Genomic DNA, 26,438 nt, shown 5'->3' with positions numbered 1-26,438 from the left:
TACCCTCATTTTTAACTATCTGATATTCTCTCCTCACACACTTGTGACAGATTCCACTTTCCCCCTCTCCTCTATACTCTTTTACACTCACCTTCCTGGCACTCTATCACTACCTTCTTTCCCAATTACTTCCGTGTGGTAGACCTCTACAGCATGACACTTATGCCTGTCCCAGAATACATATATATATATAATCCCTGATGGTGCTGGTGGTGGTAATGATGATAATGTCAACAACAAGCTAAGGTGAATGACTTCAGCTATAAAATATGGTGTTAAGCAGGGGCGGAGGGAACAAACCAGACAATGAATTTTTAGAATCAATTAGCAGTGAACTAAATTCTCATCACATTTCAATGACTATATTGTATTTAAGAGCAACTGAAAGTAATGGCACAGAAACATTTTCAAGGGCATTTAAGTTAGATTATTCAACCTTATTTCGTTTCTGGGTGTGACACATACACATGTGCACAAACAAACAAAAGGGAATGCAGTGTAAATAACGGACAGAGTGAAAACTATTGAAAAGGTTGCAACGAAAATTTTAGGACAATAAAAATAAGAAAAACGTGGAAATTTTACCGGTGAGTGTGTTACATAATAAGGCACAAAAACAAAATGACTCTCCCCAGACACAATAGAATAATCAACTTTACTATTTGTAAATAGGGACTTATTTCATCAACTTTTGAAAGAGGAAGCAAAAATTATACTTATTTCATCAACCCCATGGAGGAAAAGGGAAGTCAACTCTGACAGTATTTGAACTCAGAATGTAAAGTCGGAACAAATGCTGCTAAGCCTTTTCCCCAGCTTTAAGTCCCAGGCTTTAAAAAAATAAGTACTGGGGTCAATTCATTCAACTAAAAAACTCTTCAAGTCTGGTTGCAATCCAATGACTGAAGCAAGCGTAAGAGATAAAACTTAAGAAACAAAATATATTGTATAATGATTCTTGTTAATGTAACAATTTATTGTCTTTACTTACAATTGCATGGCAACCGCATGCTGTCACTATTTAAGTAGCTGATACAGTTAGTGCTTGGTGCCTCTAATTTCTACGTACATCAAAATATGACCATCTTACTTCATATTTCAACACAATAAACATTGACAAAACTCCTCTGTGGTAAATATTTCAACTTCAGATCTACTGTCTGAAGATTCTCTGTAATCATACGTATTTTATATTCACTGGGTTTGCTTCCAGTTCATTACAATCTGAGTTCAAACTCTGTCAAGGTTAGCATTGTCTTTCATCCCTTTTTATTTTTTTATGTGCCTGTTTCAAGCCTAGCCAGGCTCATGGGCCCAGTTTCCTGGTTTCTGTGGCGTATGTGTTCCCCCTAGCTGGATGGGACGTCAGTCCATCGTAGCATTACTCAAGAAACGGCAGAGAGAGTGAGAGAAAGTTGGGGCAAAAGAGTACAACAGGGCTTACCACCACCACCCCTGCCAGAGCCTCATGGAGCTTTAGGTGTTTTCACTCAATAAACACACACAACGCCCAGTCTGGGAATTGAAACTGCGATCCTCCGACCGCAAGTCCGCTGCCCTAACCACTGGGCCATTGCGCCTCCGCCTTTCATCCCTTTGGGATTTATAAAATAAAATGCCAGTGAAGAATTAGGATCAATGTAACTGATGGGCCCCCTCTTCTTGAAATTGCTGGCCTTAAACTCTTCAACAGATTGGTGTTCTGTTGAAGGGGAATGTTGTGATCTCAGTCACTTACATGCTATGAAAACTGGATAACTGGTCTTATGAGTCGTTCGGCTCATGGAAAAAGAACAAAGTTTGGTGATGATGATGAGGTGAAACTTTTTTTTCACATTTCTCAATGTCTCTCCCATCTATAAAATCATGTTGATATACTTCTATACTGACACTCTGTCAGTTACGATGACAAGGCTTCAAATTGATTCAATCAAAGAACAGCCTCTTCATGAAATTAATGTGTATGTGGCTGAGCACTCCACAGACATGTGTACCCTTAACATAATTCTCAGGGAGAATCAGCATGACACAGAGTATAAGGCTGGCCCCTTTGAAATACAGGTACATTTTTGCCAGCTGAGTGGACTGGAGCAACATGAAATAAAGTGTCTTGCTCAAGGACACACCACGTCACCAGGAATCAAACTCACAACCTTGAGATCATAAGCCAAATATTCTTATCACTAAGCCAGGCACATTCACTATAAAATCATGCAACTGGAGACAACATGAATGGACAAATATATTCAATGATCTTACCTTAGAAATTTTATTTCTGATACAAAGAATAATGGTTCATGTAGCTGCCCTATCTGCAGCAACATAATTCTCTAATTTCTTTTCCATTCTGTGACTAGTACCTCTCTCCAGTCAACTCATGGTTTTGTCTAGCAAATCTACAGACGGGCAGCTAGACTACACACAAAGATTAACTTTAGCAGTAACTCATTGGTTCACTATCCTTTTCTCTGACTAAAAACACTTCCAAAAATATAAACACCAATAATTGTCTGCTGGACATCTTCGTTCTAGCTCCCATGTTCTACTAATAGACAAACCAAAAATATTGTTTTTCACTGAAACAAATCTTTTATCTTTTTTTAATCTCTAACCAATTTCTATTGTTCAGGCTATATTCTATATTCCAAATTCGTCTTTCTGAAAATGGTGAAAATATATTTATTATTGTATGCAACACCTGTAGGAAAGTTACCTACAATAACCAATTACTTAATCCCTACTGCAACACATGCAAACATCCATCTGGAAATTAAAGGATGCTTCCATGCATTCCACTGCATGCCAACTCTCCTCACCCACTTCCAGTTTCCAGTTTTGACAGGGTTTTCTGGTCCTTTGCCAGTTTCTAGTAACCTTCCCAAATCCCCTTTGTTGCATGCAAAAATGGCTCTGTTAGCAGAACTCTTGCTACTAAAGTCATAGCAGTTACTGTGTAATTTGTTTGAGGTACCTAATATTTTAAACAGAAAATTGGCTTTATACTTTGAAGATCAATATTGTCTACAACAGATTTGCTAATTTAATGGGGGTTTTTTTCTGTCTTTTTCAGCTATGAAGTAAACAAAACGGAAAATTTTGGCTTAAGTCTTCCAAAAGGATTTGACTTTAGAAGTGTGGCTTTCAGCTTAGAATGTAATTTTCAGAAAATACCTTTGAAAGAAATAATATGGAAAAACCTTGTTTGGGTTGCTGGAGGTGCAAACCTTGGACGTTATGATGTCTTAACAAGATTCTGTGATGACTACATTAGTAGTGTTAAAAGGGCTTTGAACCAAAACTTGATGAGTACTGACCAACAAATTATATATGCTATGAGTGTCTATAGAAGTTGGTCATCAACGACTTTACAGCTTTGCCATGCAGGTTGGTTTTGCTTAGGATATTTAGCAAAAGATGCATGGGAACAACAACACAAATAATCATGTGATAACTGCTGATTTTTTTTTTTCTTTCGAGATTTTTATGTCTATAATTATCATTTATTTCCATATTATTTATTTTCATAAACAATATTTATTTCTGTAAGTAATATTCTTGCAATACATCAGTTGACTATCGGGTGCTTCTTATGAGATGCAGCATAATGTAAATTTGCTTTATTCTTTTATACTTATTGTTTTTGACAAATCATTTTACTGAATATATTCTGCAGACATTTACTTAAATAGATTTTGTTGTTATTTTTTCTTTGTGCTATTTTTTAATAAGACTATTTATAAAAGAACTAGCACTATAACCCAACGTTGTCAGTCTAGTGCTAGTCAAGCATATTTGGTCTTTCATGAAAATCCCCCTCTCTTGTCATTCACTTGGTCTAAGTCGTTAATTATTCCCTTGCATTTCTCAAATCAAAAAAGCTTGACATTTTGTCATTTATAGATATCGAGATTTTAAGCAAACGTTTAGAAATTCTCTGGGAAACTGGAAAATCCAGAAATCCAGGACAGATCCAGTCCTAAATTGGATAAATTGGCCTGGTACAGTATTGAGGTGTGATACATAACAAAGGGAGGGAAATGCAGAGTTTTAAAGAGTTATTTCCCTTGCTATGGTTTAATGTATTTAGATTAAACAGCTGGATTAAGTGAGTTATGTCCCTTGTATTAAAGACTTTTGTTACCTGAAACATAAGGGGTCGGTTTATCAATTTTTTTAATGGCTTTCAGGAGTAACTGGGAAATGAAAAGATCTTCACAACCACCCTTGGACAGTTTTGAATGACCATAGAAAGTGTGAGCCCTCTAACTCAAAAAAAATGTGGATTTGTGTAAAGGATACACACACACACGCATTTTGCCATTTATATATATATTTATATATAGAGAGATAATATAACAAAAGAAACAAATTTTTCTTAATGTTTCTACATCTATATTTTGTGTTATTATGAGTCTGAGATTTCTACACAGTATCCGATCTCCCGAAAGGTTAATCTCTAATTCTGCCAACTATCATCATTTTCACTTTCAACATCCTAAATACAATGGAAATATTATATAAAACCAACTCCTATATCACCTTAATTCTTTTTCAGTTTTCATAGCACCGGATCAAGTGAAAACTTCACGTCCAGTGTCATTCACCAGAGAACTTTGGTGAATAGAAATGTTGATAGTCCTAACTTCAACAAATCTTTTGTTCGTATCTGGAATAAGAAGCTATTAGTTAAGTCAACCACTTAACAGTTCTATTTACCTCTGAGTTCTTTTACAGTGCTTGGAAAAACTGAAGGACCATGCAATAAGTGTGTGAACCTGAGAGGGGAATATGTGGAATAAATTTGCAATTAACTGCTCCTCTCGTATTTTCTTTTACTACCCAAAGCCAGAAACATTTCAGCAGCCCCTCATTTATATATATATATATATATATATATATATAAACATATGAGGGTGTGCTGAAAAGTTTCTGGCTTTAAGGGTATTGCAAAAGGCCTGGTTGGAGGCCCAACCTCCCGAGTTCTTTTACAGGGCTTAGAAAAACTGAAGGATCACTGCAATAAGTGTGTGAATCTGGGAGGATAATGTGTTGAATATAATCATAATTAACTGATCCTCTTATATTTTCTGTTATACAAAGCCAGGAAATTTTCAGCATACCCACATACTGCACTCAGTAAGCTGTCCCGTAGGAATTTCCAGCTACCTTCTATTTCCGAGGTCTGTAGCTCCTCATCCTCCATCGGATGTCAAGGCGGAAACCTGCACCGGCATCTCTTCAGTTATCGAGGCAATTAAAATATGCAGTGAAAATGACCGTTAAACAAAGGGAAATTACGATGCAAATGACTGTTATTAAGACAAAAGAGCTATTAGAATGGCCATTAACTGAGGGAAAAAACCGAGGGAGAGGAAGTAAAAAGTAAAAGGTAAAGGAGTTAGAAAGCTCATAGCAATCGCGTGCGCGTGCATTTACATGCATACACATGCACACAGGCACACCCATGTGCATGTGCCTATATGCATATGTTCACTCAGACTCACATAAAACACACATGCGCACCCACACATATGTCAAATAGATGCATATATATATGCAACCATGCATGTACAGGTATAGAAATCCACACACACACACTTGCCCATACGCACACCTGTCTATGATGTAGCGCATCAAATGGAGGTTGTCATGGATGCTCCGGCACGGCGCATGTTTGCACCTTGTCGACCAGTTTCTTGATGACAAGCGCCAACCTCTTGACTAACTCCTTGGCCAAAATTTTGAAATCTGCATTGAGCAGACTGATAGGCGTAAAGTTATTTATGACGTCCCTCTTGTCTGGATCTTTCTTCAGCAGCGTTACGGCTCCTCGGCTCACAAAAGCGGGAATGCTCCCGTTTTGCTGCCAGTTGCAGTACACTGCTGCAAGACGTCTCCAAACAAGTCTGGCATACAACTGTATAGCTCATGGAGTAGACCATCCAAACCCGGCGATTTGTCCTTCGAGCATTCTGCCATTGCGTCCCGCACTTCTGCCGCTGTGATTCCACCTTCGCTGTACCTTGCCTCTCTTGTCGAGAGTCGTGGCAGGCTGTGCAGGTAGGCACTGAAGTCCACCCTGCGTTTTCGCTCGCCACGTGTCCCAAACAGTCGGGCAAAATGCTGTTGAAAGGCCTCACACATTTTACTTGGCCCAAGTTATTTGCGCCCCTGTTCATCTACCAGAGACCGAATGGTGGTCTGTTGCCCTATTGCGCCTCCGCATCCCGCACGGCTCCAACACTTTCGTTCCTTAGAGCACGCATCCTAGCTCTGACAACACACCCTTCGTGTTTGGTGTTGAAGTGTTGGTCGAGGTCCAACTGCACCGCCAAAACGTCGGATACAATGTCACTTCTTATCGCCTCTTCTAGCTTCTTAACTTGGTCACCCTCTACTCTGTTTCTATCTATAGCTAGTGCTTTGCTATACCTAATCGCTTCTTTTATTGCTCTCTTGAGGGCAAACCACCATTTGGTTTTGATGATGGCTCCCGTCAAAGCCCTCTTTACTAGCGTGCTAATCTCGTCTCTGAAAAACCTGTCTCGACGGGAAAGACGCGTTTAGTTTCCAGTACCCGGGACCCTGCCTATGTGTCTTATCTAATTCTAGCATACACGTTACAAGTTTGTGATCCGTGTAGCTGATTATATGGAATTGTGGACACCTTACGCTATCTCTATCTAGTGTCCTACACAGTATCCTATCTAGATACGATCTCAACGACCCGATGCGGTTGCTCCATGTCCACGTTGGCGTATTCGGGTGGTCAAGTCGGTACTTATCAGACAGTTGAAAGCATCTGAGCAGGTTTCTGAGGCATTTGCATCCTCGTCTATTCCTATCTCTGCCCACATAGTCTAGATGAGTGTCCGCGGTAGCATTCCAATCACCCACTAAAAGTAAAGGACGAAACGTTCCTAGGAATACTTCTAGACGTCGAAAGAAATCCGGCCGACCTGTTAAAGGCTGTGCGTAGACTGATACGAGTCGAAAAGTGCACCCATTACTGCCATCGACATACAGGACGACCAGTCTACCCTCCGGGTCTACGAATATTGTCTTTACTTCGAGATCCAAACACTTGCGAAAAAGTACCGCCGTGCCACTACCACCCATTCTCGGCAGACAGGGAGAAAAATAAATATTAAACTGTCCGCCAAACATGGACTTTAGGGCCCGTGAATTATGGAATTTGGTCTCATTTATGGCTATGATTTCTAACTTGCGTGATTTTATGTCAATTAAGAGGCATTCACACAACCAATCTTGATCATAATCTTAGTGAGTTAAAACACAAATGAAAGGAACAGAGTTAGTTACTGCTCGAAAGTTTTTGGTTTCTCCTCCTTCGGTTTGTCGTCGAGGAGATCCCAATAAAGTTTTTTCGAAAGGTATTTCTGGCATTTACCAACCGCACCGGGGAAGATAGATAGATAGATAGACAGACAGACAACTTTCTTTATTGGTCACACAGGGATGAACACAGAGGGGACAAATACAAATGTAGAGCTTTTCTTTTCGTAAATGAAAAAGAAAAAGGGGTGAAAAAGAGAAAAAAGTAAAATTCCGATCAAAAGGGATGGTGGGGGGGCGATCAAAAGGGATCGTGTATCACAGAAGAAATTTTTTATATGTAAGAAACAAAATTAGGTTTATCCGTGGAAAGAAAAGCCTACAGAAAAGAACACGGTAACTTCAAGCAGGGAGGGAATAAACACATGAGAGCAAAGTGCTATCTCTCTCTCTCTCTTTTTGCGATTTACAGGATCATGCTCAAAGTGATTTCGTCGCTCGCACGCACCATCTTTGCTACATTCACCCACCTTTTTTTTAAACTTTCACAAGACAAAACCTGCCTCTCCAATCTCATTTCCCTTCACCTGCGCTACAAGCCCTTTGTGTGTATATTGCTGGTTACATCCTTTACTTGTGGAAATAATTAAGACCAGTCTGACATCAGCTTTGATTCAACAAGATTACGTCAATAGAAACACGTTTCATGCTGACTCTGTGAAGTATAATAACAACGCTGTAGATTTACCGTTCATTAGCACCGAATTGATTAGACCTGTAATTAAAGCTGTTTCAGATGTCAGCTCTTCTTTATTTTCAGGAATAGTGTATCTAGAGCTACATTTTTCAAAAGTTTTGCCTGTTTAATGTGTGTTACAATGTGATATGAGAAATACTTTTGCTGCTATTTCTAGCAATTTGAGTGATTGTGAAGAGCATTCCTTATTGGTTCATGTTGGTAATAAAGGTGGTGACGGTGATGGTGGCGAGCAGACTAGAAATGCTGGCGGCGGTATTGGTGGTGTGATGATGGTTGTGGGGATGGAGAAAGTGACATAACGGTGGTTTCAGTGGTGGTGAATGGAAGGTGTTTGGGTAAACTATACAAGTATTCGCCATGTTTGTCACGAATACAACTTTCGTTGTCCATAAATAAACAATGTCGGAAATGTTGTGTTGATATATCGACCACCACAGCGTCTTGAATACTCAGCCTTAATACGTAAAAGTAAATGTTGGTCTGCCTCTGTGTTTCCGAATGTGCTATGTATGTATGTATGTATGTATGTATGCATGTATGTATGTATGTATGTATGTGTGTGTGTATGTATGCATGCATGCATGTGTGTGTGTATGTATGTATGTATGTATGTATGTATGCATGTATGTATGTATGTGTGTGTGTGCGTGCATGCGTCTATATATGTATGTATGTTTGTTCTTAGCTGTAGTCCACAGTTTAACATCTAGGTAACGAGAGGTTTGCATAAGAGGACCTGTTTTGAAGGTCGTAGTATATGTGACATTTTACTGAAATTTCTTCACTTTAGTTTCTAACAGAAAAAAAAACTAAAAACATTGCTTATCGCCTTCTCTCCATTCAAGTACGAAGGTCGGATGGAAAGCTCCCTGGAATGTGACAAAATGAGGTTTATTTTTCAGCATAGTCCTCTTACAGTCCACAAACTTCTTCCATTGGTGTTGCAGTGCTTGGATCCCATTGGCGAAGAAACCTCCATTTTGTTAGTCAAAAAAGTCATCAACAAGCAGATACGACGTCGACATCACTGCAATACTGCTTCCCAGCCAAGTGTTTTTTGTTTGTTTGTTTGTTTGTTTTTCATATTGGGGAACCAATGAGAGTCAGATGGGACCAAACCAAGAGAATAAGGACGGCGAGCAACCAGTTCAAAACCACAGTCATGCACAACAGCCATTGAAACCAAGAACTTGCCGGAGCATTGTCCTCATGAAACAAAACCCTTTTCGTCAGTTTTCCTGGTCATTTGGTCTTGATAGTCTTTCGTATTAATTATATAAATTAATATAGTATACTTTTGAGGGAGCTTGTTTTCCGAGAAGAAAGCAAGAGTAGAATTCTGAAATTTTACATTTGTTTATCTATTTATTGTGCACTTATATGATGTGCTGGCATTCCTATACAACCGTCTTTAGAATGCTTGCGAAATTAGAGCAGTATTCTACATGTTGATTGAGCCGAAATTTTGTTGAAACCAGTTCTGTCTTCAGAAGGGCATTCTTTGTTTCTATAACTTCCAAGGATTTTGTCTGCAACAATATCGATATAACTACCACGCTGTGTCTTGTCGGTACTATGAACTTCTTTTCTGCCTGTCATTGACCAGAACCGGCCCTAGGGTTGCTGGCACCCCGGGCAAGCTGAACTTCGACGCCCTTACAAGCATAATTTTTTAAAACTTTCACGAGGAGAAAAACTAAAATTGTAGACTAAGAAGCACATGACACCCCGGGAAACTGGCCGAGTTGCCGGTAGCTTGAGTCGGCCCTGCCATTGACTGTGCTCATTTGTATCGCAATTATTATGAACTTTCCATGTGCAGGATTCTTGACTTTTGTTTTCATATATTCCCTACATATATATATATATATATATAAAATATGAATTAGAGATAAAACCACTATTAGGCAACTCAAACAGTGATAGACATAAACCAATACATAAATAACAAATAATATAAATATAATTAATATAATATATATAAAATTTAAATTTTATTTTTTAAAAAAGTATAAAGAATGATAAATATAATAAGTAATATATATATATATATATATATATATATATATGAAGACCCGGCAAGACTAGTCAGGCCATAACCCATGGCCCCTACCTGGGACGTAGTCAGTCCACCTGTGCATACCTTCCTTCTTGTGACACTTGTGAAGACCTGTTGAGGCAAGTGAAAATCAAATCAAAACAAATCAAAATAGATGAACATCAATGGAATTTGTATCTTTGGGGTACCAGTGCCGGTGGCACGTGGCACACAAGAAAACCATCCGAACGTGGCCATAGCCAGTACCGCATCGACTGGCCTCCGTGCTGTGGGCACGTAACAAGCACCATCCGATCGTGGCCGTTTGCCAGCCTCATCTGGCACCTGTGTCGGTGGCACATAAAAACACCATCCGAGCGTGGCCGTCTGCCAGCCTCGTCTGGCACCTGTGTCGGTGGCACATAAAAAACACCATCCGAGCGTGGCCGTTTGCCAGCCTCGTCTGGCACCTGTGTCGGTGGCACATAAAATCACCCACTACACTCTCGGAGTGGTTGGCGTTAGGAAGGGCATCCAGCTGTAGAAACACTGCCAGATCTGACTGGACTGGTGCAGCTTTCGGGCTCCCCAGACCCCAGTTGAACCGTCCAACCCATGCTAGCATGGAAAGCGGACGTTAAATGATGATGATGATGAAGATGATGATATATATATGTATGTATGTATGAATGTATGTATATATATATATATATATATATATATATTATATTATATAGAGGGCATTATTACACATAAATGCCGCACGCTAGGAGGGACTCTTAAAGTCAAAACTACCAAAATAAACATATTGTACCGAATGCAAGTCTCGAAGCAAGTCATTTAAAAACAGAATTTAGCTGCAGATCACCAGTGATTTCGTAATCAACGCAGTGGTTGCGTCCTTTACTCATCGGTGCCAGCATGATTCAAGATTTATAACGAATGAACAAAATCAACATACCAGGCGAACAACCATCGTATCCAACGTAGCATATAGAACTGTTCACCCCTTATACATCTATGTAAATGGCGGGCTTTTTACTACTTGATAATTTCTTATGAAGATTTTATTCTATCTTTAAATTATAAATTTCACCGGAGTATATTCAATACTGAATTTTTATTCTGAATAAGCACGTTGCTACAGAAATGCAATTCGAAAAAGCCCGCCTATTCTTATGCCTCTCTTCTCCTACTCCGTTTGAACCCTTGAACCTTTAGAACCTTCAAGAATTTTCTACATCCAACCATTTTGACGTCACTTCTTATTAAGGAATTTTTTAAAGAGACACTCATTATCGCTATGGGCTCCGTGTGAGCAGTCATCTAAAAGTTTTTTGTGCATCTTGATGTTGACATAAGTTCCTTGCTTTTCCTGATGAGAAAGCGGCATAATATACTCCTTATTCCTTCGCAATTAGGAATATGCAGCCTTCGAAACATATGTCGAAAATAAAGGAATTTTGTTAATTCGTCGTTCAACTCCATTCTCTCATATATTTATATTATTAAAAAAAACATAGAAATTTCCACACGAAAGCACGTAACTTCAAACATGTCTTCTCTGATGTGAATTTGCTACCCAGGTATCGGTTAACCGAATTATCCATAACAAGATAATTCATTCTACTACTCAAATATATATATATATATATATATATATATATATATATATATATATATATATATATATATAATATATATATATATATATATATATGTATATATATATATATATATATATATGTATGTATATATATATATATGTATGTATATATATATTGTAATAATTTCTAATTATTCTAAATGAATTACTTTTCTTTTCAGCAGTTTTTCTCCGTGCCAAATCGTTTTAGATTTTTCAGTCAAGAACTAAGATGAAATTTCAGAAGAAAAAAACACGCTGCTCATGAGATTCTTGAAAAAGAAGTCCTCTTCTACAAACTTTCAGTCACTTGAGTGCAAAACTATGACCAATACCAGGAAACATACATGCACGAATGCATACACACATATACAAGCATATATACATAAATACAAGCATTTGTACTCACAAAGCGGCTGAGAGGCAGATGTATACACGTACAGAGAAAGACTTATACATAGACACACATACAAACGTACATAAATAAGTACACGCGTAATACATATATACAGAAGGATCAACGCTCACTTTTAAACATTGAATTTTGGTATTCAACACCAACACTGTTTGTTTATGGACAATGAGAGTGTGTATTCGTGACAAACATTGGAAATAATTGTATGACTTACGCAAATACCTCCCATTCACCATTACAGCAAATACTGTTACCGCAAAACATCAGACATTAACATAGACTCCCTCTCACCACAAGCACCACCGTCTTGCCATAACTATCGGCACCGGTATCAGCATCACACATCATCATCAGTGTCATCGCGACGATCTCCGTCAGCACCTTCTTTACGAACAACACGAGTCAATAAGGGAGCCTCTACTTCGTTAAACTTCCTCAAATCATATTCTCTTGCCTTAATAATGATAAGAAGAAGAAGAACAACAACAACAACAGCAACAACAACAAGCATATTCCAGCAAAAACAAAAAAAAACAGGTTTTTTGTAATTGTCTGATAAAACAGAAATAGACCTGCCCAAATGCATCAATAAATTCACAACGATATTTCTTTTTCACCGTTGTTGCAATCACCTGAAATAGAACTGTCAAAGTGCGATATTTGAGCAATTTTGCTATTCAACTTCAAAAAAGGACGAAAAGCAGTTGAAACTGCTCGCGATATCAACGAAACGTTTGATGAGGAAACGACCAGTGAGTGGTCAGCTCGAAAATGGTTTAAATTATTTCGCAGTGGAGACCTGAACCTTGAAGATCGTGAGTGTAGTGGACACCCATCTGTGATCGATGACAGTCAATTAAAGACCGTCATTGAGAAAGATCCATGTAAAACCACTCGAGAACTGGCAAAAGGGCCTCCAGTTAGTCAGAAAACTGCCTGCAACCATTTGCATACCCAGAAAACTGCCTGCAACCATTTGCATGCAATTGGAAAATTTTAAAAAACATGACAAATGGGTGCCACACAATTTGAATGAAAATAAGAAAATGCGCAGGTATGAAATTTGCTCGTCGCTTCTTCTCCGTAACCAGACCGATCCATTTCTCGACCGTATTGTAACTTGCGATGAAAAGTGGATTCTGTACAATAATAAAAAAAAAACTTTTTTCGCAATGGTTGTACCAAAATGAAGCACTGAAAACCTTCCCTAAACCCGAGCTCTTCAAAAAAAGGTTATGGTGACTGTTTGGTGGTGTACTACTGGACTCATCCGCTATAACTTCTTAAAACCTGGAAAAACCATTACTGCAAAAACATATTGCCATGAAATTGCCAAAATGAACGAAAAATTGCTGCTCCTCCGTCCCATAAGGGTCAACAGAAGAGGGTCGATCATTCTTCATGACAATGCTTAACCACACGTTTCACTAATGACACTCCAGAAGTTGAGGGAATTTGGCTATGAAGCCCTTCCCCACCCAGCATATTCTCCAGCCCATTCTCCTATCTACTACCAGTTTTTCAAGCACTTTGATGGTTTCCTGCGAGAGAATGAGTTTAAAAAGTCAAACCGATGCCGAAAGAGTCCATTAGCTTCATGTTACCAGAATAAATAAACTTGTAACTCATTAGCAAAAAATGTGTTGATTGTAATGGTACTTACTGTGATGAATAAAATTTCCACATTGTTGAAATATATTGTGATGAATTTCGTGTTTTAAAACGTTGCTTATTTTTTACTCAGCTTGATACAAGACGTGTAGCAGAATCGCAGGTAGATTACCAGAGAGTGTAAGTTCTATACATAAAAGATGCATTGGAGCTGTACGTAGAAGCACACTGGAAATAGTGCAAGTGATTCACTAGTTGATAGCTTCTGTTATCTAGGAGATGTAATTAGCAAGGGAGTTGGTTGCTCCGATTTATTAGCGAGGGTGAGAACGAGTCGGAGAAAGCTCTGGGAGCTGCAAGCAGTGTTGCCAACAAAAGTCTTTTCCCATACAGTGAAGGGCAAACTACATGTTGCTGTTTTATTACTGTAATGCTGCATGGTAGAGATACCTGTGCCTTGAACGCAGAAGACGTAAGAAAATTGAGGGTAAACTAAATGAACATGCTCCATTGATATACTCCATTGATATGCATGAAAGACGTACAAATGTGCTAAGAGAAAAAGAGGAATAGACATAAGAGGAATCAGATGCAATGTTCAAGAAAGAACACTGCGCTGTTATGGACATGTGATGTGTGAGGACGAGACAAGCACTATAAAGAAGTGCTGATCAGTGAATGTTTTTTTCAACTTGGGGATGAGGGAAACCCAGGAAGACAGGTGGCGAAATTGTAAAGTTCTATATTTAAGAGATGAGGAATTATGTACATTATTTACATTATTTACATTAGACGGATATTTGTCCTCATCTTGTTTGTTGTTAACACAACGTTTCGGCTGATATACCCTGCAGCCTTCTTCAGATGTCTTGGGGAAATTTCGAACCTGGGTTCTCATTTCTAAGGTATTTTTTCGATGTTATTGTTGTTATTATTATTGTTGTTGTTGTTGTTGTTGTTGTTGTTGTTGTTGTTGTTGTTGTTGTTGTTGTTGTTGTTGTTGTTGTTGTTGTTGCTGCTGCTGCTGCTGCTGCTGCTGCTGCTGCTGCTGCTGTTGTTCAGGTCAATGCTTGTAATCGAACTCGGAATCTTGGGTTAGTAGCCAGCGCTCTTGACCACTACGCCATATGCCCGTAGGCTTGCCCGTCGGTATATGGCGTAGTGGCTACTAACCCCAAGATTCCGAGTTCGATTCCAAGCAGTGACCTGAACAACAACAGCAACAACAACAACAACAACAACAACAATAGTAATAATAACGTCGAAAAATACCTTAGGAATGAGAACCCAGGTTCGAAATTTCCCCCAAGACACCTGATGAAGGCTGGAAGGTATATCAGCCGAAATATTGTGTTAACAACAAAGAAGATGAGGACAAATATCCGTCGAAGTTGTAAAGGCTGATTTTAGAACTGAGCCTAACGAAAAAGCTGACAAAGGTTTGGGATGTCAGGCGATACGTGTGTGTGTGTGTGTGTGTGTGTGTGTGTGTGTGTGTGTGTGTGTGTGTGTGTGTGTGTGCGTGTGTGTGCGTGTGCGCGTGTGCGTGCGTGTATATGGCTTGCAAAATTCTTCATGTGAACTCACTTGTTGAAGCATATTTTGTTGTATCTCGGGAGGGTCATTATTGGCATAATGACCCACCCGGATACAACAAAACATATACGGGAGGAATATTTGGTAGAGTTTCAAACACCAACTCACAGTCTAGGAATCGTTTTCACATGTAAAATTAACAATACCAGAAATAGGATCCTGTCTTTAATTCGCTTTTATTCTCTTATACTTGTTCCAGTCATTTGACTGTGACCATGCTGGAGCACCGCCTTTAGTCGAGCAAATCGACCCCAGGACTTATTCTTTGGAAGCCTAGTACTTATTCTATCGGTCTCTTTTGCCGAACCGCTACGTTACGGGGACTTAAACACACCCCCATCGGTTCTCAAGCGATGTTGGGGGGACAAACACAGACACACAAACATATATAAACACATACATATATATATATACATATATACGAAGGGCTTCTTTCAGTTTCCGTCTACCAAATCCACTCACAAGGCTTTGGTCGGCCCGAGGCTATGATGCCACGCAGTGGGATTGAACCCGGAACCATGTGGTTGGTAAGCAAACTACTTACCACACAGCCACTCCAAGGAACTAATTTCCCACGTTTACAGGATGTCACCACGGTGATGACGACGTCAATAGTCATGACACAGCTTATGCTAAGTAGCTGCTAGAATCTACTTAGCGATGATTGCAGACACAATGTCTCACACAAACTGTTGAACTGGTTCACTTCGCTTAAATATCTTCTTTTCTCACATTTGTTATCACCACTTATTGTTTTATCTCTGATCTTTGATCTTTTATCCGTTTCAATTATTAATCTGCGTCATTCTGAAGCACAGTCTTCAAAGGTTTGATGAGTTTGCGTTGGTAAGATTCCTTTTCTTCCAGGCATTCTCCACATTTAACAACATTTCATTGTAGCTCTTCCATGCACCTTTTCCTTTTTATTAGAATCACCAAGTGCAAGGGTGCTATTAACCTTCTCAATACACTTCTCACCCACAACATCTCTACAGTTTGTGATATGTTATCTTGCAACCTGGTCTACCACACGCTGTAAAATATTAGCTAACCTCTTTTCTGCTTTTTTCTTTGCTAATTAAACATGTTGTCTTGCAACCTGTTATACCACACTCTGTAAAACATTGGCTAACCTCTTTTCTGCTTTTTTTCCTTGCTAATTAAACATGTATAATTTCCCTTCTAGCTTCTCTGCTGCCCTTATTCTACAAGTCTTTCCAAGGCAGTCTGCCGCATTTAAGGCTCTGTTAACCCTATTGTTTCACCACCACACCACTCTATGTCTGGCTGCGACTTTGTATCAGTCATTGATTTGGACTGTAACCCTCAGCAGGAAAGAATAATTTGACATTATTCAATTTGTTCTTATCATCCTGTAGTATAAAGTTCTTATAGTGGAGGTAGATGGCACGCTAAAGTGTAAAACGGTAAGAAAAGGTAGACGGCACGCTAAAAGTAATTTCACAGCGTAGACAGGATACTGCGGTATATGTACTTTAATCTCCAGGCAGGACATGTATTTCTACAAGACTATTCACCTTACAGCAAAATATTGATTCCTAGTTCAGGAAGTTTTATCTTTTATCTACTTAACATTGCAGACTCAAAGGCTAAGGCCAACTTTATTGTCTAATATAACTATTTCTTTACTACCCACAAGGGGCTAAACACAGAGAGGACAAACAAGGACAGACAAACGGATTAAGTCGATTATATCGACCCCAGTGCGTAACTGGTACTTATTTAATCGACCCCGAAAGGATGAAAGGCAAAGTCGACCTCGGCGGAATTTGAACTCAGAACGTAACGGCAGACGAAATACTGCTAAGCATTTCGCCCGACGTGCTAACGTTTCTGCCAGCTCGCCGCTTTATTATTGTCTAATATAACGTGAGGAAAACCTTAAATGATTAATCATGAAATATGTAAAATATATAAAATGGTAGCAGGTATCCATGTGAAATAAACATTCATTTTGGCCGCCATGGGTTTTGCAGTAAATCACTAAATCATCCATAACTTTTGTATTATCCTCTCAAATTACACCAAAATCTCAGGCAATAACAAATAATATCGTATTTATTGTCTGTGAAACTTATAGAATATAAAACAACTTTGATAAAAAATTATATCTACTTTTCTGACGAAAACAATGCCGTTCTGAACATTTTGGCCGCCACTGTATATATATAATAACTAAATACGTATTTGTTTTATAAATTTAAAAGATTATTTACGATCTATGGGGATCTGTATGAAACTCCATTGCTGTGTAGCTTGCTTGCTGTTACAAGGTTGAAGAATAGCGACAAAATTTTTCTCTAAATCAAGACACAATCCAGTGTTTAAATGTTTCACAAATCCATCCTGCAATGAAATGAAACTATTAGAAATGCAATAATGTAATGTGTTAATCTATTGGTCAAATAAAAATGGGTAGGTATATGGCGTTTATAGAGTTTTTACTTCTTTTTATTTATGGTAATTATTGTAATTATTGTAACGTATCGCCACTATTTATGACGATGCTTGTTTACACTATAACCGTGTAGTAACAATAAAATATATAATCAAGTAGGGTAACAACAACGTAACAATCCAACAAACTCTACACAAACCAACAAACGATATTCCGACAAAACTACCGAAATGACACCTTACGGATTCCCGGGATTAACGGCCACTCTCTTTCTTTATTGACCACCAGGGCCCTACACAGAGGGGACAGCACAAGGACAGACAATAGAAATACAAAGCGGGGACATGAAACATAGATGGATGAATGAAAATGGAATTATAATATAATGAGGATGCAATGGCTACTCGAGCCCCACTTTCGGGTGGTTACCTTTGACTGTGTTTAATGTTATAACATTTTTCTCTTTGTTTTTTTAAATATAATATTAAAATTTACTTACATTTTTTTCACCAGTTTATATATGGTGTTAATTCTTCATCGTCTACGACTGGAGGTAGGCTATCATACTCCACCTCTGGTCCTAACTGGTCAATGTTCGAACTGAACAATTCCCTCAATGGCCTGCATATTCTAATCTAAACGCCGTGTGTTACCACCATTTCACAGTGAATCCCTGTCTATCAGTATGCATTCTCTGTTTTCTGTGTATTTTTCTGCCGGCAATTTAACTCTAATCCCCGATTTGAACTTGGTGATTTTTCGTTCAATTGACGTGCTTTTAGTATATGTCATCATGCATGCTTTGTTTTTAGGGGGGGACTTTTGCGGGACTGTGTATTATGCCTGTCTCTGCTTGTGCCTACTTGTCTACGAGGTAAAGTCGGACTATCTGAGGCGGTTTCCTTTTTTGGAGTGTTACTGGTGGTGATGTATGCTGTGTGGGCGTACCTTATATGTTGTGTGCTTGCTGTATAATTTCCTCTGTTTTGCTATTCTTCCTCTTCGCCTTTGTACTTTTGTGGGGGGTGTATTCAACGTTTCCTTTCTTTTCCTTTTCGATACTTCGGTGAATCACTCCTCCTCTGTATCTTCCATACCCTCCACCTGGGCTCAAGCTACCGATATGGTACTCCTACTTTGTTCTTCCTGGTTCCCTGTGGTTTCATTGCTAATCTGGGGGCACTTTATTTTAATGTGCCCCTTTTCTCCACAATGGTAGTAGGTGGGCGGTCTTGCCTCTACCACTACTCTCAATTTTGTATCTTCAGGCAACAGTACCTCTTCTGCTATTTCATTCAAGTCTTGCTGGGTGGCCTAGATAACCATTTCCAGGCCGTAGCCCCAGCAATTCATTTCCTTCGTTCTTGCAACTTGGATTAACCTTGCGTCGTCATTGGTTCCGTACATCACGGCTGTCACCAGCCACGCTTCTTCGATTTCAGGTGGCACCCTATTGATCCTAATTCTTGCAACACTTTTGCCGCAATAGGTCGGCAGGAGCACCCATTCTTGTGATCTCAGCGGCAGAGTGGAGTGATTTATTGCCTCTTCTTCGGTGACAAACCCCACCTCCACTGTGCCATATCTTCTCCTTCTAGTGTAGAATGTCACAGTACTCTTCACCTCTTCCATACATTTCTCAATGGCTTCCTCTGATGCCATCTCTTTTTTCTTATTGGTTATAGACAGCGTTCTGTATACCACCGTCCTCCTTCTCGTTCTGCTGGTTACTTCTCCTGGAGGGGGTCAACCTTAAACTTGATCCATCCTTTGCATATGTCTTTTGTTCATGCGTCTATTGTTTCGTTCATCTATAACAGGCTTGTAAACAAACATGGTGTCAAATGCAAAAAGTGACCAGATTGTTGCTTTAAAAAACAGCTGGTGCGAGTAACAAGGACATAACAAAACAGTTGAATGTGTGCCGTAAAGAAGCGTTCAATACCTGGGATCGATATATGGAGTCCGCTACTACCTCTAGCAAGCCAATTCATGGTAGGGGAGAATCAATTCGTACCAAACAAACTGTTGACTCCCCGAAATCCCCACAGGAGTGCAAGAAAAACTGCAAAAGCTCTTGATATTTCGAAATCGTCAATGCATAGGATTTTTAAAGATGATTTAAAGCTAACTGCATACAAGAGACAATCCCGGCAGTCACTTTCAGCAGCTTCCAATAAGTAACGGCTCGGCAGGGGTAAAACCATGTTAGCTGAGATGAAGCGCGCCGCTAACAAAGTGTTGATCTGATCCGACGAGATTTTCACCATGGAGGCAGTTACCAACAGGTAGAATGACAGGATTTATGCAGGTAATTCAGGAGACTTGCCCGAAAGTAGCAGGGGTCATTTACGCCGTCAGAAGCCAGTTTTATTCATGGTGTTGGCCGCAATTGCATCTGATGTGTCCAAATCTCCCTTGACTTTAATCGATGCTGGCGTCAAGGTCAACATTGAAGTCTATGTGGAAATGTTGGATGAGAAAGTGTCACCCTGGGTCACAGAAACTTTTGGTGGCCATTACATCTTTACTCAAGACGGGGATCCGGCCAACATATCTAATTTGATACAGAAGTGGTGCAAAGAGCATTTCAGCAATTTTTGGAACAAGACATGGCCTCCATCAAGTCAAAACATCAATCCCAAGGATGTTATTATCTGGTCCATCTTAGAGAGTAGTGTTTCTGCTCGCTCCTATTCAAATGTGTCAGATCTGAAAAAAAAACCCTTCTGTTTTCATAGGTCAAGTTGGATGAAGAGTTGGTACGAAGCTCATGTAACTCAGTGACCACACGCTTGTAGCCTACGATGAAGGCGAAAGGTAATTACATGCAATGTATTAACAATTTACGTTAGAACGTGTGTGCCAAATTTCGTTATCCTACCTTATGTTTGTTTTGAATGATTAAGAAATATCAATGGGTAAATCTCTGTGGGTCACCCTGTACGTATATATATATATATATATATGTGTGTGTGTGTGTGTGTGTGTGTGTGTGTGTGTGTGTGTGTGTGTTGTGTGTGTGTGTGTGTGTGTGTGTCATATATATACATACATACATACATACATACATACATACATACATACATACATACATACATACAAACATATATATTTATTTATATATATATATATATATATATATATATATAATATATATATATATATATATATATATTATATATATATATATATATATATATATATATTATATATATATATATGTATATATACTAGATGTACCTGTGACCCGTTAGGTCACAACCACTCAAAGTTGAATATGTCAATGCACGGCAGCAAAGGAAAAATACTATTTCGAACATCATACAATAAGATTCTAATAATACAGCTATCCTACCTTTGGTGTGACAACATAAACACGACCAATGTTTTTCTTTTTTGAAAATGCTCAAATGGCCTTCAACTTTTTTCCTCGCTTTCCCTTTTTGCCATTCTTTGTTACTACTGTTCAGTGTGAAATACATGGGTACTTCAGCATAAAGTAATATTTTGATACTCAATGAAAAGAGTCCTGTCAATGTTGTTCTCATACGTCGTTCTTTAACAGCTGTATCCTCATTATTACTGGGCAATATTCTTTGTTCATCTGGTAAATGAACTTGCAGTCCCAGTATTGCAGGTACTCTTTCAGGAATTGAAAATCCTAAAATGGATGGAACTACTTAGGATGGTCCAATATACCTACTCTTTAGACTAATTTCGTAATCACTGTTTATTTGAACAGCAGCGTGGTCATTTCCTTTCAGCGTGTACTTGATGACATACTCACTGAGGCAACGATTTCAACGTTGCAGTGGCATTTGAATGCTCTTAAAAGAGTTTCGTTATAAGGTACAACCCATTTGTTGTTGATTGTTTTTGTATTCTTATAAGATTCAACTCCTCCAATTGCTACTGATCTTCGTCTATAAGAAGAATCTCTCCGTCTGTTTTTTCTGCCTTTTGGTTAAGATGATAAAGATTAATATTTTGTTTTAAATAAAACGGTAAGTTTTCCCTTTAAGAAAAAAAATCAAGTACTCGTGGTACAAAAATATATAATTTCCAACTTGAATTTTTTTCTTAAAGAAGGAAATGATTTTTTTGTTTGTGATATATATCGTCTTAATTAGGAAAACAGAGAGACAGACAAACTTTAGTATTATATAGATATCATATATATATATATGTATGTATGTATATATGTATATATGTATGTATGTATGTATGTATGTATGTATGTATGTATGTATGTATGTATGTATGTATATGTATATGTATATATATGTGTGTGTGTGTGTGGTGTGTGTGTGTGTATCTTTGTATATACATATATATGTATATATATATATATATAATATATATATATATATATATATATATATATATATATATATATATATATATATATATATATATATATATATATATATATATATATATAATATATATATATATATATATATGATTCAAACAAAACCAGGTGAAGAAATATTTCCTTAACTTGCTCTTTATCCTAAACGTAATGACGTATATGGAATAAATTCCTAGCACTAGTCAACAAAGACCGCCCCCCAACCGCGACGCTAGGTATCACAAGTTATTCAACTACAAAACAGCTACACTGCACACACCTCATCACTACCTCCTACACCACCACCACCACTACCAAATAACGGACTCCAAGTTATAATAGCCTTATAACAAGAAATTCCAACCTGTTACTTTAAGTGGAAATGGCCTAAGAAAAGAATGAATCCACCTGACAACAGCAATGCATAATGGATACACAGGTAAAAGCTCTATTGTGACAACATACCTGATGTTCAAGGTTAATTATGCAAAGCAATATTCAACATTCAGCCAGCTCGGTTTGACGATTACAGCAGTGTGGAACTAGGCTAGAAAAAAATTGCGCACGCGTATGTGTAGGAGAGAGGGGGAGAGGGAGAAATGGAGAAGGAGAGGAAGAGAGGGAGAGCAGATAGGTATTTTGTGAAAAAAATTATTTTGGTTGGAAGACCAAGTAATATTAGTACGTGATCATCAACTGGGCTATTTTAATTTCAATTCATATCGCAGCCTTTTTTCTTTGTATCTGCTTTCATAATAAGCTATTTACTTTTTGTACATTTTTTACGCACAGATTGTAGTAGTGTAAAGTACAATGCATGTCTGTTAATTGTTTTAAAGACAACTAGCAGAGATACCCGGCGTTGCCTGTGTTACGTGCAATTGAAGAATTAGACTTTTCTGTTATATTTTCTGTAATGAACTGGAATACCTATGATTTGAATTTCATCAAAATTGCAGATGAGGGTTCTTTCCCTCTTTACACACCCTAAAAACAAATTGTAATCATGACACATGAAAGGCAACCAGAATAGGATTACAAAGGTACAACTATCCAAACAGTTCAACGATAGCTTTGATTCGTTTGTGTATACGTATTACTCTGAAGGTCACATACCTTGTGTTCCCACTTATTGCTTACACCAAGAAAACAATCAGCCACAACAGCATAACAATAGGTTTTTGAGACGCAGTCTGTAGAAATGCAGTTTAAAGAGGTTCTTAGCCATTTCTCGTATGTTATAGAGAATCCCTGGAAATAAGAGGAAATTTAGTCAGCTATGGAAAGTATGTATATCTTTGTACATACATACATACATGCAAACATTTAAGCATCATGTCTACAAACACACACATATATAAACAAACACACACACATAAATATGCGTACATACATACACACATATGCTTACGTATATACATGCATGGCAATCGCCGTTGTGAATTCGATATTTCGATGGATGTAATTCGATAAACTTTTACTGTATCACCCATTTCACTTTGAAGCCGAAATTAACGTTTTACGTTTTTGCTATTTTAATTAAATACTGCTTCGGTTGCTTACATCGGATAATTTATGCATTTCGGTGATTAATCGCAATATCAGTTACATCTCGTTCCTACATGTGGCTGACTGCGAATACACATCATAGAAAAGACTCCAAAATCTCGAAATGTAAGTACCAGACTAAAAGGAACAATGGGGTTTCTGTGATCACACCACACACACACACACACACACACACACATGTATGTCTAAATACGTAGGGAGAGGGAGGAGAAAAGAGAAAGAAAGAGAGAGAGAGAGAGAGAAAGAAAGAAAGAACTGCATAGATATTCATGTTTATTTAAAACATACTTTGAATTAAGTAAGTTATCAGCCAGTATTATACGATATCTCAAGTGAGATGAACAAAATAAAGAGATACGAGGGGCGTTCAATAAGTAATGCCCCTGACCCACTTCCCATAGCAGTAGAGCAACGAAATTTGGCACAGATATTAGTCTTTTTCTACATAAAATCCACCCAGAGTTACGCATTTCTCCCATCATTTGATGCAGCTCTGGAGACCGTTTTTGTAGAAGACCCCAGCTTGGTCCTCCAACCACGACGTGATTTCAGAAATCAAGGCTGCATCATCTGGGAAATGCTTTCCTTTCAAAAACAACTTCATGGCTGGGAAGAGGTGAAAATCAGAGGGTGCAAGGTCAGGAGAGTAGGGGGATGGGGGAGGAGTTCATAGCCGCATGCCTGTGCTTCTGATCTGGTGACACGCGAGTTGTGGACCGCAGCGTTGTCCTGCAGCAGGAGGATGCCTTTGCTGATCTTGCCCCGCCTCTTGATTTTGATAGCTTCTCTTAATTTCCTCAAAAGTGAAGCATAATAGGCTCCTGTAATTGTGGTACCCTTTACCAGGAAATCTGTCATCACTACTCCGTCCTGGTCCCAGAAGACTGTGAGCATGACCTTACCAGCGGAGGGCTGCACCCTTGCCTTCTTTGGAGGAGGTGAGTCACAGTGCTTCCACTGCATTGACTGGGCTTTGGTCTCTGGATCATAGTGATGGACCCAGGTTTTATCCTGTGTAATCAGACTTTTGAAAAATTTTGACTCATCTTCTTGGCACATCTCCAAATTCATCTTCGAGCACTCGACGCGTTCTTGCTTCTGTAAAGGTGTGAGCAACCTGGGAATCCATTTGGCAGACACCTTTTGCATGTGCAGATGGTCATGAATGATAGTTTCCACAGACCCGGTATTAATCTTGATCTCATGGGCTGTTTGGCGAATAGTTATGCGTCGATCTTCCAAAATGGCAGCCTCAACTTGACGGACAGATGCCTCATCAATGGCAGAAGGGGGTGACCAGATCTGGGAGCTGTTTCCACAGAGTTCCGACCATGTTTGAATTCAATATGCCAGGGTTTTACAAGGTCATATGATGGGGCATCATCACCATAAGTTACTTTCATTTCATCAAAAGTCTTCCGTGGTGTGCGTCCTTTCAAATACAAAAACCGGATCACTGCTCGCCACTCAACAGGCTCCATTTCACACTTGACTCAGTTCAAACACCTGTAAATCAGAAACCACAATTATTTCAGAGCTGTAGTTTGCCACTTAATTTATAGAGATATAAATAATTGCACATGCAAAATTTCAGCTCGATCAAACAACTGCAAGTGGGTCAGAGGCATTACTTATTGAACGTCCCTCGTAGTAAATGTAATAATATCCTCTTGTAACCGAAATAAATGAAATAAGTCTGCATAATTTATTTGCACAAATACTAATGTAACCAAGTTTGTGATGAGCAGTTGAAGAATTTCTTTTCATCCTTTGATTATAAAATATTAACTCGTATTCCCTCAAAAAGACTGAGAAATAATTTGGTTCGAGATTTACTTCAGTGCAGACTTGGAAATTCTTTTGCTCTTTCACTGGTCATTTATTCGGTTGTTGTCATGCATTAGTGCCAACATAGAAGCTTGAGAGGCGGTTGGATGGAACTTACACTCGCCTTCTCATGAGAGCTCAAAATCTCTCGTGGAAGCGTCATCCACCCAAAGTACAAATATATGGGAAACTACCACCCGTATCATCTCTTGTGAAAGGTAGAAGAGTCCAGTTTGTTGGACATTGTTGTAGAGCTGAAAACGAGGTGATTTCTACTCTTCTCTTCTGGAAGCCATCTGCTCGTGATACCAGAGGGTGCACACTCTCCTACCCTGATGTAATCTCCAGGGATACAGGCATCCAGCACCAGGACCTCCGTAATGCTATGATGGACGGTGAGGTCTGGCGTGGCACGGTAAATTCCAATGTCTCGAGCACGGTCGAACAATGGTGGATGGTGGCCAACTTATAGAAGCTACTTTTATTTTAAACAGATGTAAGGGTTTTTGTTTTTATCTTACCATTGCATTTGGATTTAATCAGAAGAGGTCGGGGCACACAGCCCTGTCTAACCCCGCTATTCATGTGGAAACCAGTCAGAGTCCTTCCCGTTCACCCTTGCGCATCTCTTGACACTGCTATAAAGCTGTTGGAACAGGGTGGAGATCGTGTGTGGCGCACCGGCGAGCCTAAGAATTTTCCAGAAGGATGTGTGGTCGACCGTGTAGAACACACAGTCCAGCGACTTGTTCATGGTCATTATTCAAAAATGCATTTGGCCCTCTCGCAAATCGTTGTCGGGACGGATTTTCGTCTCTCTCAGATATACATGGGGCTTTTAAATGCAGTACGTCTATTAGACATTTTATCTCGGATGAAAACCTAGTATTTAGCCTGTCGACGTTGTA

At 38.8% G+C, this 26,438-nt stretch overlaps 2 protein-coding genes across 6 annotated transcripts in view; one reads left to right on the top strand and one right to left on the bottom strand.

Annotated features, from left to right (window-relative positions):
• The window catches only part of LOC115220341, an 87,850-nt gene extending 84,164 nt beyond the window's left edge, over positions 1-3,686 (top strand). For all 5 annotated transcript variants that reach the window (XM_036509904.1, XM_036509906.1, XM_036509903.1 and 2 more), the window contains one exon: positions 3,071-3,686. In XM_036509904.1, the coding sequence (XP_036365797.1) occupies positions 3,071-3,440 (370 nt within the window). In that variant the 3' untranslated portion in view covers positions 3,441-3,686. The remainder of the gene's footprint in view (positions 1-3,070) is intronic.
• Positions 3,687-11,964: 8,278 nt separating this feature from the next.
• LOC115220615 (polypeptide N-acetylgalactosaminyltransferase 13-like) overlaps positions 11,965-26,438 on the bottom strand; it is a 35,302-nt gene continuing 20,828 nt past the window's right edge. Inside the window, exons 9-11 of the mRNA XM_029790762.2 lie at positions 23,251-23,385; positions 17,599-17,728; positions 11,965-12,608 (exon numbers count right to left, since the gene is read on the bottom strand). Coding sequence (XP_029646622.2) covers positions 12,595-12,608; positions 17,599-17,728; positions 23,251-23,385 — 279 coding nt within the window. The 3' untranslated portion in view covers positions 11,965-12,594. The remainder of the gene's footprint in view (positions 12,609-17,598; positions 17,729-23,250; positions 23,386-26,438) is intronic.

This window comes from Octopus sinensis, linkage group LG16 (genome assembly GCF_006345805.1).
Source record: "Octopus sinensis linkage group LG16, ASM634580v1, whole genome shotgun sequence".
Classification (NCBI taxonomy): Eukaryota; Metazoa; Mollusca; class Cephalopoda; order Octopoda; family Octopodidae; genus Octopus; species Octopus sinensis.
Note: the sequence above shows the minus strand (reverse complement) of the source record. Positions and strands in the feature narration are given on the sequence as shown.